At 45.5% G+C, this 15,210-nt stretch overlaps 1 protein-coding gene across 5 annotated transcripts in view; it reads left to right on the forward strand.

The window, feature by feature from the left end:
* LOC129839764 (nucleosome-remodeling factor subunit BPTF-like) overlaps positions 1-15,210 on the forward strand; it is a 49,368-nt gene that overhangs the window by 2,513 nt on the left and 31,645 nt on the right. For all 5 annotated transcript variants that reach the window (XR_008757068.1, XM_055907402.1, XM_055907403.1 and 2 more), the window contains exons 2-7: positions 639-1,461; positions 6,592-6,812; positions 12,008-12,253; positions 12,814-13,005; positions 13,823-14,172; positions 14,391-14,609. Coding sequence is in view for 4 of the 5 variants with exons in the window: in XM_055907402.1 (XP_055763377.1) it covers positions 639-1,461; positions 6,592-6,812; positions 12,008-12,253; positions 12,814-13,005; positions 13,823-14,172; positions 14,391-14,609 (2,051 nt within the window). In the remaining variant the exon portion in view is untranslated. The remainder of the gene's footprint in view (positions 1-638; positions 1,462-6,591; positions 6,813-12,007; positions 12,254-12,813; positions 13,006-13,822; positions 14,173-14,390; positions 14,610-15,210) is intronic.

Here is a 15,210-nt window from a genome sequence, read left to right on the forward strand (position 1 = left end):
TGCATAAGATTACATGGACAGGGGGAGCTGACCCTAGATCAGCACCCATACTCTGGCCCAGTGAGTGAAGGAAGGCCAAGTTCTCCACTGCGCGGTGTATAGTCGAGTACCAGGTGCAAGGTTAGCTTATTTACATTTTTAAGACTTGATTTTTTAAAAATGTACTGAGTAAATCTAAAGGTCTCTTTCCAAAGGGAGAAATTCTGTTTATAGATTAGATCCAGACTTGATATACACCGTGGGATTTATGGAAGGGTAAAAAATACAAGTTGGTTATAACCAATAGGCTATACTTAAAAGTTGATACAAGGGAAGTAATGCACACATTCACAGAGCTGTTATCAATAAACAATAACAAAATTGTTACACACTCAAATGTGTTAAATAAGAAGCCTTGCCTGTTTGATAGAAACATCGACAGCTGTTATGGTTGATGGAAATTGTGCTGCCTGCTTTGACTCATTCGGTGTGTATCTAGCTTTGTCTTTGTTTCTTCATCTGTCTTTGTTGTGTTTCTCAGAGTCCAGCACTCAGTATTGAAGGGCCTTTTTTTATTGGCCCCATTTTATTTCTCTTGATTGATTTTAATTCTTTACATAATTTATATCACTCTCACTCTCCATCCCTCTCTGTCTCAGGCCGGAGGGGCAGACGCCCGCACCGGCCCCGCTCGCCCATCTTCGAGGCCAAAGAGGTGCCCCCCCTGGAGCTGCCCAAGTCCTCAGAGGACCTTTTGGTGCCGGCCAATCAGCTCCTCAACATCTCGGCCGTCTATGAGGTGCTGCGCCACTTCGGCTCGGTCCTGCGCCTCTCGCCGTTCCGCTTTGAGGACTTTTGTGCGGCACTGGCGGGCCAGGAGCAGTGCACCCTGCTGGCTGAGACCCACACCGCCCTGCTCAAGGCCATCCTGCGCGAGGAGGACACATCCAACACCACGTTTGGTCCTGCCGACCTCAAGGACAGCGTCAACTCCACGCTCTACTTCATCGACGGCATGACCTGGCCCGAGATGGTGCGCGCCTACTGCGAGAGCGACCCAGAGTACCGCCAGGTGCTTCCTTTACTGGAGGGCGAGGAGTACCCCTACGAGCCCCTCGAGAGCAAAATTAAGGTCCTTCAATTTCTCGTGGACCAGTTCCTGGCCACCAACCTGGCTAGAGAAGAGTTGATGTCGGAGGGGGTGGTGGCGTATGACGACCACTGCAGGGTGTGCCATCGGCTGGGGGACCTCCTCTGCTGTGAGACGTGCTCGGCCGTCTACCACCTGGAGTGCGTGAAGCCGCCGCTGGTGGAGGTACCCGAGGACGAGTGGCAGTGCGAGGTGTGTGTGGCACACAAGGTGCCCGGCGTGGTGGACTGTGTGACGGAGGCGCAGAAGAGCCGGCCATACATCCGCCAGCTGCCAATCGGCTATGACCGCCACCGCCGCAAGTACTGGTTCCTGGACCGCCGCATCGTGGTGTAAGTAGACAACAACAAACAAACGTTCACTCACTACAAAATTGTACTCAACAAGACTATAAACGCAACATGCTAGAATTTTACAGTTCAGTTCATATGAGTTACAGTTCATATAAGGAAATCAGTAAATTTAAATAAATTCATTAGGCCCTAATCTATTTATTTCAAAATGAGTTTTTCCCCACAAAAAGGCTTTGTTACAGACAGAAATACTCCACAGTTTCATCAGCTGTTTGGGTGACTGGTCTCAGACGATCCCGCAGGTGAAGAAGCCAGATGTGGAGGTCCTGGGCTGGCGTGGTTACAATGATCTGAGGTTGTGAGGCCGGTTGGACGTACTGCCAAATTCTCTAAAATGACTTTGGAGGTGGCTTATGGTATAGAAAGTAATATTAAATTCTCTGTCAACAGCTCTGGGGGACATTCCTGCAGTTAGCATGACAATTGCACACTCCCTCAAAACTGGAGACCACTGTTGCATTGTGTTGTGTGACACAACTTCACATTTTAGAGGCCTTTTTATTGTTCCCAGCACAAGGTGCACCTGTGTAATTACCATGCTGTTTAATAATCAGCTTCTTGATATGCCACATCTGTCAGGTGGGTGGATTATCTTGGCAAAGGAGAAATGCTCACTAATAGGGATATAAACAAATTTGTGCACAATATTTGATAGAAATAAGCTATTTGTGGGTATGGAACATTTCTGAGATCTTTTATTTCAGCTCATGAGATATGAAACTAACACTTTACTTGTGGGAGATTTAGTTCCCGGTTTCAACTGTACCGGGCAAATGGCAGACAGTGTGTATGTTTCAGCATGATAATATGTGGCCCGTATTGCAAGGATTTGTACACAATTCCTGGAAGCTGAAAATGTCCCAGCCTGCATACTCACCAGACATGTCACCAATTTGACCATGTTTGGGATACTCTGGATCGACGTATTCGTCAGTGTGTTCCAGTTTCCACCAATGTCCATTAACTTCACACAGCCATTGAAGAGGAGTGGTGATCACACCAGATACTGACTTGCTTTCTGATCCACGCCCCTACCTTTTATTTGAAGGTATCTTTGACCAACAGATGCATGTCTGTATTCCCAGTCATGTGACATCTATAGATTAGGGCCTTTCAACTGCCCCGAGAGGAATCCCTTTGACAGTTCTGTAGGGCCTTTCAATTGACTGATTTCCTTATGAACTGTAACTCAGTAAAATCTTAGAAATTGTTGCATGTTGCATTTATATCTTTGTTCAGCGTAATAAATAGTTATTACAATTTCCTATTCTACCTGGCAGATAATTATGTCTGTTCTAGACAATACATTCATATCTGAGTATTCTGTAATGTTATCTCTCCATGGACATCCCTTCTCAAGCAATTGATTAGTTTGATCAGGTGTGATAGGACCAAAATATGCTATTGCTACGGGCCTTGGAGGAACGGATTGGGAAACACGGGGTTATGTGATAGGGTGGAGGGATGGGATGATGGGCTAGGGCTGTTGTCTCACCTGTGGCTGTTGTGCAGGACTGGGCCTGGTCTATAATGTCCCTGCCTACCGACACCTTCTCAGTCTTTGAAAGGATGCTGTTGTGTGAACTGTTTGCTGTCCTGACACTAGGAGGAACATAAAAAACGCTTTCATCACACTGTGAAATGAAGACCGCGATACTAAACTGAAGGCAACTGCTAATGGCTACCCCGGTCTTTCTATTGAAAGGTCCTTTGGAGGAAGAATGTGGGGCATGTATTTGACACTTTTATCTAAACCAGTGTTTCTTAGGTAGCCTAGCGGTTAGAGGGTTGGGCCAGTAACTGAAGTGTCCCTGGTTTGAATACCCAAGCCGACAAGGTGAAAGATCTGTCCCGTGCCCTTGAGCAAGGCACTTAACCCTAATTTGCTCCAGGGGTGACGTACTACTATGGTTGACCCTTTACCTGGTCCTGGGGACATTTTTTGTTTTTGGCCTTGCTCTACACAGCTGATTCAAAGGATCAACTCATCAAGCTTTGAGGATTTCAATCAGGTGTGTAGTGCTAAGGCAAAAACAAAAATGTGCACCCCTTTGGGTCCCCTGGAACAGGGTTAAGAGACATTGATCTAAATGTGATTTATTAATTTTACAGATTGGTGTTTACCTTCTGGGTATCTCAGCCTGTCGCACCTCCAACGGTGCTCTTAGGTCAACTACAGGATGAAGACATTTTTTGGGGAGAAGACAAGCAGCATGTATAATGGCAATATGAAGGATCGATTCGCCTTGCTACCCTATAGGCAAGCAACAGGGACTTGAATTTGATGGACACTGCTGATGGGAGCCAGTGGCGAGTGTGAAGGAGTTTTTTTATACAGTCTGTTAGGGGGCCACAATGGAGTTGTTAACTGTGACAGAGGTCTTTGAGCAGACAGGCCTTTCCAGGGAGGAAGAGCAGCTTCTCTTGTCAATGTTGCCGGTGATGTCTGGTGAGGACCTGCCTTACAACAGGCCTACAAGCCCTCAGTCCAGCCTCTCTCAGCCTATTGCGGACAGTCTGAGTACTGATGGAGGGATTGTGCGTTCCTGGTGTAACTGGGGCAGTTATTGTTGCCATCCTGTACCTGTCCCGCAGATGTGATGTTCAGATGCACCGATCCTGTGCAGGTGTTGTTACACGTGGTCTGCCACTGCGAGGACGATCAGCTGTCTGTCATGTCTCCCTGTAGCGCTGTCTTAGGCGTCTCACAATACGGACATTGCAATTTATTGCCCTGGCCACATCTGCAGTCATCTTGCCTCCTTGCAGCATGCCTAAGGCATGTTCACGCAGATGAGCTGGGACCATGGGCATCTTTCTTTTGGTATTTTTCAGAGTCGGTAGAAAGGCCACTTTAGTGTCCTAAGTTTTCATAACTGTGACCTTAATTACATTTACATTTACATTTAAGTCATTTAGCAGACGCTCTTATCCAGAGCGACTTACAAATTGGTGCATTCACCTTATGACATCCAGTGGAACAGCCACTTTACAATAGTGCATCTAAATCTTTTAAGGGGGGGGGGGGGGGGGGGGGCAGAAGGATTGCTTTATCCTATCCTAGGTATTCCTTGAAGAGGTGGGATTTCAGGTGTCTCCGGAAGGTGGTGATTGACTCCGCTGTCCTGGCGTCGTGAGGGAGTTTGTTCCACCATTGGGGTGCCAGAGCAGCGAACAGTTTTGACTGGGCTGAGCGGGAACTGTACTTCCTCAGTGGTAGGGAGGCGAGCAGGCCAGAGGTGGATGAACGCAGTGCCCTTGTTTGGGTGTAGGGCCTGATCAGAGCCTGAAGGTACTGAGGTGCCGTTCCCCTCACAGCTCCGTAGGCAAGCACCATGGTCTTGTAGCGGATGCGAGCTTCAACTGGAAGCCAGTGGAGAGAGCGGAGGAGCGGGGTGACGTGAGAGAACTTGGGAAGGTTGAACACCAGATTGCCTAACATCTGTAAGCTGTTAGTGTCTTAACGACCGTTCCACAGGTGCATGTTCATTAATTGTTTATGGTTCATTGAACAAGCATGGGAAACAGTGTTTAAACCCTTTACAATGAAGATCTGTGAAATTGTTTGGACTTTTACAAATTATCGTTGAAAGACAGGGTCCTGAAGAAGGGCCGTTTTCTTTAAAAAAAAAGTGATTGTTACTTATTTATTCCTGTGTACAGTGTCTATTTCAATCAGGCACCGACGTTATCCACCTAAGAAGCACTGATAACCCTGAATCAAAATTGAAGGAGAAGCGTGAGCAATTGACCTGCGATCATGTTCAAGCTGTTAGCTTTGTTTACATGACAGGTGGCAATGATTGATTTTATTGCAACGTTTACATTAATATTTTAGTCATTTAGCAGACGCTTTCATCCAGAGCCACTTACACCACTTGTTTAGCTTCTCTGGTAAGGTATAGAAAGGCCAATGCCTCACTTGTTTGAAGGGTAATGACAGTGCAAACACACAAATGTTAGTAATCGATAGCATATAAGCCAGCTATTAAGCACTAGTCACAGATGGTGTGGTAGCAGACTCCTTTAACCTGAGAGGAGAGTGTCACACACTCATGTACACACACACACACCTGAACAGAGGGATTCGGAGGTAGCCTTCACTCTCTCATTGCCGCTCCCACTCAAGAAAGTGTCTTTCACCGGGTGCAGTATAATCGATCTTCACCATCCCCATAGAGGGAGAGAGAATGTGTGTGTCTCGAGTGGGTGGTTGCATCCTGAGAGGATGCTGACTAGATTGTTGGAATACTGCCTAAGGCCAGTGAGACCCAGGCCTAGACCGTGCTGTGCACAAAACTGTCAAATTTGTCATTTTGTTGATATTTGATGTGGGCCTGTGCTCAAAGGTCTTACAACTTTAATTTCCCTATAATCATGTTTTCCTTGATTGCAGCTAAGTCGATGTTAAAACTTAAAGCGCAATTCCACCACTTCTCAACCTGATTTTCATTGTCTCCAGCACAGTACCAGTGTCTACATACAGTGTATGTGAAAACTGTGCATTTTCTACGTTCTACCCGATGACGTAATCAAAAGTTACGGTGATCAAAAACTGTGATTTTCAAACCCTATGAGGTCGTGGCGCAAGAAAATAGCTTCCCTCTGGCTAGAAACTAGTTGCAGGTTTTGAAAATCAGTTTTTCTTACTTTTAATCCTACCCTGGGATGTCACAGAGAAGCATTTTTTTAGGACTTTTTATTTTTGCAACCACAGATCATAGAAACATCTAGACACCGATATGGTGCTGGAGATAATGAATATGAGTTTGTAAAGTGGCGGAATGGCCCTTTTAAGGAAAACTGACACCATAGAAGACACATGTATTAAATAGTTGTCAGTACTATGTCCTTACAATGGACAATTTACAATAGAATGTGTCTGCTTAAATGTTCTTCATTCAACTGCTCGTCATTTGATGATGGCATCGATTAATCAAAGACATCGATCTTTCTCCATCCTCTCTTTCTCTCTTATTCTATCCCTCTCTGTCTCCCATATTCTCATGTTCTCTCTTTCCCTGTCCCCTCCATCTCCCTCTTATCTCTCTTCCCTCTTTTTCTCTCCACAACCCTCCACCCCTGTCTCGCTCCCTTCCTCCACGCCAGTGAGGAGGACGGCGAGCAGGAGGACAAGACCATCTGGTACTACAGCACCAAGGTGCAGCTGGCTGAGCTGATTGACTGCCTGGACAAGAGTTACTGGGAGGCCCACTTGTACGCCACGCTGGAGGAGATCAGGGACGAGCTGCACACGTACATGGACATCACCGAGGAGCTCACCAACAAGGCCCGCGGCGTCAACAAGTGCTTCCTCACCGCCGCCAACGGTAAGAGATGTTGGACACGTTCAGATAGGACATGTTTGTTCTTCATAACCTATATCCATCTGACATGTAGAATATAAATATCTATTAAGGACATTTCTGCAACGTTTACCTACTGAACGAGGCCTAGAACACAGTTTTGGGGTTTTTTCATATTTTATTCTAGGACTGGTATTGTCATTTAGTCATTTCAGAAGAATGTTTTAGCAGTTGTTTGCGTAGTTATTTACTATTAAACTACCGGTATTACACACTGACAATGTGCCTATTGAATGCAGCTCTCTGTACACTGTTAGATAACTAACTTAAAAATGCCCTATCATAGTACACATCCTATTGTTTCCTTCCTTTTGAAGTCTATCATTGTGTTACTATCATTGGAAGGGTGAAAGCTTTGCATTGAATCTATTGAGACCCCAGGGAATTTTGAGCACATTTTGGTAGGGTAAAGCTGTTATGTATTTGTTTTTCCATTGTAAAGTAAGTTTGGGCTTTTTCTTCAAATGACTGTTTTGTGTGTGTCCTAAATGAATCCCTATGTAGTGCACTACTTTTGACCAGGCCCCATGGGACTCTTGGTTGTTTGGCTGTTTCCATCAGTCATTGGTTGTTTGGCTGTTTCCATCAGTCATTGGTTGTTTGGCTGTTTCCATCAGTCATTAGTTGTTTGGCTGTTTCCATCAGTCCTTGGTTGTTTGGCTGTTTCCATCAGTCATTGGTTGTTTGGCTGTTTCCATCAGTCATTGGTTGTTTGGCTGTTTCCATCAGTCATTGGTTGTTTGGCTGTTTCCATCAGTCATTGGTTGTTTGGCTGTTTCCATCAGTCATTGGTTGTTTGGCTGTTTCCATCAGTCATTAGTTGTTTGGCTGTTTCCATCAGTCATTGGTTGTTTGGCTGTTTCCATCAGTCATTAGTTGTTTGGCTGTTTCCATCAGTCCTTGGTTGTTTGGCTGTTTCCATCAGTCATTGGTTGTTTGGCTGTTTCCATCAGTCATTGGTTGTTTGGCTGTTTCCATCAGTCATTGGTTGTTTGGCTGTTTCCATCAGTCCTTGGTTGTTTGGCTGTTTCCATCAGTCATTGGTTGTTTGGCTGTTTCCATCAGTCATTGGTTGTTTGGCTGTTTCCATCAGTCATTGGTTGTTTGGCTGTTTCCATCAGTCATTGGTTGTTTGGCTGTTTCCATCAGTCATTGGTTGTTTGGCTGTTTCCATCAGTCATTGGTTTTGCCTCTTGATAATGCTCAGATGTTTTGAGAGAACTTCTAGTCTACTACTCTATTCCTCTTTCAGTTATTCCCCTATGGTGAACGAATGGTGTTAAGAGATGAGCAAACACTTACTCTTTGTGTGTCCCAAAATGGCAAATGTAGTGCACTACTTTCTGTCTCTTGATGTGTGTGATATTCATCATCGGCATCATTTTCTCTGTTCGGTTGGTTCCAACGAGGCTGCCGATTTGCCTCCTGCCCACGGCTGCACTTCACGATGTTGTCGGTCTCTGAGTCGGTAATGTGAGGGCGGGCACTGATCAGCACACACACACATTTCAGATCCATGGTATTGGGTGTGTGTGTGTATGAGTTTTACAGCTATGACTCGTGCCAGTTGTGCACATTAGCAGTTTGTGTGTGTGTCTGCACGTTTGCATATGTTAGGAGGGATATGCACATCATGTAAGGCTATAGATATAGTAGTCCATATATGGTAGTGTTGTTGGTCATTTTTTTAAACAACTAATTGACCATGTCAGTTCAATTATTTTGAATTCTTTTTCGTTCAGTTTTTTTCTGTGAGCTCAATGTGCACATGTAAGGTTCTGTATTTATTTTCTTAGTCAACCTTGTGTTTTGTTTCTTTGTGTTCTTGAACTTGAACGTAGCCCTGCCTTTCATTTTTGTTCATTGATTTCACCTGTGTTAGTTACTCACCTGATCTAATCAGCTCCTTATTTAGTTCAGTTCATTCTGTTTGTTCCCTGTGAGGTATTGTTCGTTTTGACTCTACTAAGCTTCTTCCTATTCCGTTTGTGAGAACCAGTTATAGCATTCTGTCCTAGTTTTGATTCACCTGCCTGTTTGCCTGCCTGTGTATGAACATTGCCTGCCTGAGACCACGATTCCTGCCTTCTGCGAAGTCGAAATAAATAAACACCTGCTGCGCTCTGCGCGTGAATCTACACCCTTTTCTCCCTGAGTATTCATTACAGCACATTGCGCTGCAGTTTCTCCAGAGATAAATCACATCATGCCCGAACTGCGCGCTGTAGTAGGGAGTTGTAGTTTCCAACAGGCCAATGTACTACATAGTTTAGGGCAGAAAAAAGTATAATTAACTACGTTGACCATAATCCATTGCACAACTACTTCTGTCAGGTCTGTTTCTGTTACCCGTGCTATGGAAGAGACGGAAGAATGAGTGATCAAGAGGGGATACATAGAGAGCAGTTTCTTCGTGGTATCTCTACCTGAAAATACATGATCTAAGTGATTGATAGTTGGTATTCAGCAGTCATAAAAGTATGCCTTATTTATTTTGAAGAACTACTAAAATAATGATTTTGTCAGGTATTGGTAGCAGCTTTATAGAGATGAGAGGATGACTTTGAATTGTCAAATAAAACAAATGTAATCTACACAACTGAAATATTTTATTAAAGTAATGTGAACAACGAATGGTTAATAAGTGATGGGCAGTCACTACCAACGTGGGACTTTTATTAATTGTTTTATTCTCTGTTGTTATAGCATTCATCCCTCATAGTGCATTTAATGTTTAAAAAAATAATTGAAACCGAAATCTAAAATCGTAATTATTTTTTGATAATCGAGCCGAAACGACCTCAAAAGGCACTAATCGCTCAGCACTAATGTATGTGACTATCATACCGCTATCCCTCTCCCCCTGCCTCTGTCAGATTATCATAGTGGATTTACCCATGTCTTCCCAAAGCAAAATCCTAAATATTTCCACACCCCTCATATTTGGGTAAGTAGGCCCTAATCAGGTTGGCTGGCTGGTTGTGTTTAAGTGCCTCTATCGCCTCCTGTGCTGGCTTGGCCTGGCTGTAGGCTCTGTGGACTGTGGCACTGCTCCAGCAGGCTTCACTGGGACGAGGTCCAAGATGGCAGGACTGAATGCATCTGAGGCAGAGAGAGATGGAAAGAGGGAGAGAGGGTCAGATAGAGAGTCAATTGTCATTGGGGGGGGGGGGGGGGGGGGGGGGGGTTGAGGAACAGTGGAAGAATATGGAGGCAAAAGGTCAAGAAAGGGGAGCAAAGAAATTGAGAAAGAGTGACGGAGATAGAGGAGGAGAGAAAAGTGACAAAGAGCGGGAGATGGAAGAGGAGAAGGGACATGGCTGTGCCGGGTGTCCTCCTCTCTTCTATACGTAGCCAAGTTAGCCAAGAAAGTACAGCTGAGCCAAAGGTCCCTGGCTCTGAGAGTGAGGGGCTCCATTGTCTAACACCAGAGAGCCTGCCAATGACTCCTCCTCTGGCCCGTCGGTCTCCCCTCTATCTCTCTCTCTTTATCCTGCTCGCTCTCTTCCTCTCTCTCTCTGCCCCTCTTTCTCTCATATCAACTTCTCCCTCGATCTCTCTTGCTCGCTCTCTCTCTCTCCGCCTCCCCCCAGTTAAGTGAATACTTCTCAGTCATGTTGAAGGGCCATAGGAACCAGTACAGCCATTCCATGACATAACTTTACTCTCCAGTCCCAGTTTGGCTGGGCTCCAAACAGTTTCCTCCTCTCCTTCATGACAACTGATCTGATTTAAAGAACAAATGGGACGGTTGAATGTGATAGGGTGTTAAGGCTATCCAATCCTTGGATTGTGGTCTCGAGGTGACAACAATAGTAGGAAGCTGTTGTAACAGCTATTAGGCTATGTATGCTATTGCTGAGGCTTTTTAGATTAGGACTTGTATCTATAGCCTGGTCCTAGATCTGTTTATGTTTGACATGGCAATGACCGTAGGACTTTGTTATAGAGTATATACAGATGTGGGACCAGGCTACTGTAACTGTACACTTGTGATGGACTCGGATACAGACTGAGATCAAGTTCTCTGCTGGTGTGCCTCCCATTTGAGAATGAATGGTTTGACATCTCACCAGTGAGTCAGTCTACTTACGACCCGCTCCTGCACACACACTGTGGAAATCACATTATGTCTGAAAGAGCTTTTTACACACTTTCTCTCTCTCTCACACACACACACACACCATAAGACACTGGCATCAGGAGAGCGATGACAGATCCCAGATTGAGCCCCCTAGGAAGACACTTTAGGCTGCTGTCAAGGCTTCTCCACCACACACACACACATGCTCTCCGGCGACAAATGACAGAGGAAGTAGACTATCGTTGATGCCTGAAACAACCCGTTTTTCTTTGTCACCCCCCCCGAAATATGAAATAACCTGCTTCGTCACAGAGTACGATCTCAATTATTCCCCATGTGGTCCTGTGATACAGGCTCTTTTCTTTTCTTTATTTTACCACATTGAGCAGTTGTATAAGCCGTGACAAGTTCTCGCTATGCGGCTATCATTTCAGATGAGTGTCATTTTGAGGTGGTGTTCAATTCAAAGCACAGCTGGGTGCTAATGTGCTCATTCCCAGACAGACTACATGGCCATTCCTATAGTATAGCCCAGAGAGAAGCACAGTTAGTGGCAGGCTTTCAAGCATAGGTTTGAATGTTTGATTCATCTGGCAGAATTGCGCCGTGGTCAAATCAGAAGATGTATCGATTAAGCGTGCTCTGTTAGTGTGGGATAAAGCTTTAGTGAATGCATAGGCTGACTGACTACACACACACCATCGCTTGCTGGCAAGAATACAAAGAATGCTCTTGAGTTAGAACTGTTTTTTAGGCTAGTCAATAAAACTGTAGTTTATGCTCAGACCGTATGAGACAGTCAAGGTGTAGCTCAGAGGTGCATAACTCGGTGCCTTGATTTCTGCAGTCCTGCTGGTTTCAATTTCAACCTGACTAATCACCATGACTCAGATTTGATTGTGTTGTCCTTGATCGTGTTTAGTCTATATACTGCTAGTTATTTGATATTTCTGGCTGAACGCTTTTAAAGATTTTTAGTTTTCCCACAATTAAACATTCTGACATGCATAATATGTATTTTAATGATCTAATCAATTAAATGAATCAATTAATCGGTGTCCTCGCCCTTCTCCAGAGGAGATCCTGAACCGGCTGAGGGCCAAGCAGGAGCAGGAGCTGGAGGAGGTGAAGCGCCGGGCGGCAGAGGAGAGGGAGAAGGCGGAGGCGCAGGAAACTCTCCGGAAGGAGGAGGAGACGGAGGGGGGAGAGACAAAGGAGAAGACTGATGATCTAGAGAAGAAGGGAGAGGAGGAGGGAGCAGGGGAGGGTAAGGCTGAGAAGGACAAGGACAAGGCGACCAAAGAGGGAACCACCATTACAGGTAAGAGACACTCCCACACACACACACACACACACACACACACACACACCATCTAACTACAGCTACTGCTACATCGTGGTCCGACAGGCTCTACGGGCTGTTTGATATTGCTGTGTCTTGAAATAGAGCGATGTAGGTAGGCCTAATTAATTATTGATCCGTTTCCCACTGCTCTCTTCTCTTTCTGAGCCAATTAGAAATCCCTTGTGTTGCGCTGTCAACACATCGGAGACCACTTTGTCAACTTAAAACAATGCCTTCCGCCATACTGCTGATAACCCCTCTGTAATAAGCGTCCTCACACCAAGTTTTAAAAATGGCTACTAGTGTCATTACAATACAGCATCTTCTATATACACACGCTGGAGGTGCTTGTTGTGCATATTCCACACAAAGTCTGATACATACACTTCGACCAACTCTGAAATGTGTGATTTTATTGGCCGCCATCTTGGCACCACAAGTTCCAAGATAATCCGTTCTAGCGAGAATGCAGTTCAAATGTTTTCAACATGTAGCATAGTTTGCGTAACTCTGAATATCTGCCTCTCTGATTGAAGCCGAGCTGGCTCCTTCTACTGGTGAGGGCTCCATCCCTGAGGGGAGTAAACCTGATCTCCCGCCTCCACAACCCACTCTCCCCGCAACAGAGGCCCCCAGCCCTGCCATGGGGGGGCAAGACATCCCTCCCGGGGCCCGAGAGCCTGGGGATGAGGCCAAAACCAACATGGAGGGCGTGCAGGAGGCTGAAGGTACGAAGAGGGTGGTGTCTCTGTGAACTTTGAACCACATTCATGATCCCCCTCCATTCAATTCCTGTGCCTGGGTTGTTCCTCCCCACACATCCCGCCTCCCCCATGTCGGACCGCTCTACCATTGATCGCTGTCCCTCTTGCATCCCTCATTTCATTGGCTGTCAAGCACCTCAATAATTTATCTTGCGGCAGGATTTTTCATCCCTTGCGAACACCTGAATTTCAGCTTCGGTATTGAACGCTTGTCGCAACTCTGCTGAATACATGCTTTTCTTTCATTCCAAAAGAACGCTGAAAGCGAATCGCTTTGATATGCAATCAGACCAAATAGCTTGGCGTGAATCACAATGACTTTAAGACAAAGCATTTGATTCTGAACCTTGCGTGTAAAACATGCCTTTAATGCATGGGTCCAGATCACTTTTACTATGAATCATCATACCCCTATTGGCTGTGTAAAAGGCTGTGTGTGGGCACTACAGGAATGACACGCATGCTGCTTCATGACACTAGAGGGCACTATTGCATGTCATTTAAACTTTTGAAGGGACTGTCGGTTGGGTCTTCTCTTGAGATGTCCACATCCCAGGCAAAAAAATATATATAGATTTGATTACATGCCACAATCCAAAATGAGTGAAAACGATAGGCACCGTATCATTTCCGGATTCCCTGGTGCTTATCGCTCATTTGGGTCGAGGCATGTAGCTGGATCGACATGACTAACTTCGACGTCTGAAAATAACAGTCAAACTTTGATTTTGCTGTATAACATCCCTTTAAAGCATGATTTGAAATGTATTTGTGGTTTTAGAGAAGGCAGGTTCTGAGTCTAGCTCTCCCAGGGGAGAGGGGGTCCCCAGCCTGAGCCAGCCCCCTCATCCCAGTGGTGAGGAGAACAGTAACAGCAGCACCATTGCCAGGGAGGCCCCCAGGGTCCCGGAGGAGCCCGACCTGGCCGACAGGTCCTCTCAGTCCTCTATCAACAGCCAGGACGACCAGGGGGTGAACGGCGAGGCCGGTGGAAAGCGGTCGGCAGTCACGCCGGGCGGCCGCATGGTGACCCGCCTGCGTAACCCGGAGAGTAAGCTGAGCCAGCTGAAGAGCAAGAAGGTGGAAGAAGCCGTTCACGAGGCCAACAAGGGCTACAAGGAGGGCAAAGAGGTGATCACTATTAATCTACAAAAAATACTGATTAGCCGTTGGATTCCTAGCTATCCTTAGGTTGTTGCCCGGTGTACCAAACTTTTTTCGGAATCGTGGGCCAAATGTTTTGTTCTAAAAATATCATGCATTTATTTCAATTCAAGTGTCGCTCGTCTGTTATCAAAATATAATGTATTTGATTTACCTTTGATTTGACCCCCCTCTCCTCACTCCAGGTGCTGGTGGTGACCCCGGCAGGCGACGTGTCGCGTCTCAGCACCCGCAGCCTAACAAGTAAGGAAGTGGTGATGAAGGGCACACTCAGCCACTTCTTCAAGCTAGGCCAGGAGGGCAAGTACCGCGTCTACCACAACCAATACAGCGGAAATACGCTGGCCCTCAACAAGCCCCAGCACCGTGAGGACCTGGACAAGCGGCGACACCTCTCGCACAAGGTAAACTTTAAGACAAAACGTATTTTAAGGTAACTTTAGCTTGCACACACCTGAAGGAGTCAACAGAAACTTGAACAGATAAACACTTGCGATAAGTTTTAAGTTCAACTGTTTAAAGGGATACTTTGAGATTTTGGCAATGAAGCCCCTTATCTACTTCCCTAGAGTCCGATTAACTTGTGGATAGCTTTTATGCCTCCGCGTCCAGTATAAAGGAAGTTTGAGGGAGTTTGCCGAGCCAATGCTAACTAATGTTAGCGCAATGACTGGAAGTCTAGAGGATAGCAATTGCGCTAGCGCTAGTTAGCAACTTTCTTCAAACCGCACGCAGAGACATAAGAATGGTATTCATGAGTTTGTCTGACTGTGAGGGATGTAGATAACGTGCTTCATTGCCCAAAACTCGGAAGTATCCCTTTAAGCCTTTGATGCTACCTTTCAGTCTTCTTTGTATCTTGTACAGTACTGTTCTTTTCTGATTTTAGCTGTTTTCTTCTATCTTTCTAATTGTTGATCCTTAAAGCATTTTTAAGTTTGTTTTAGATGTACAGTGCTTTGTGATTTCCCCATGTAATGAAAAGCTCTCTACATATAAAACGTA

This window comes from Salvelinus fontinalis, chromosome 40, assembly GCF_029448725.1.
Source record: "Salvelinus fontinalis isolate EN_2023a chromosome 40, ASM2944872v1, whole genome shotgun sequence".
In the NCBI taxonomy this organism is placed as follows: Eukaryota; Metazoa; Chordata; class Actinopteri; order Salmoniformes; family Salmonidae; genus Salvelinus; species Salvelinus fontinalis.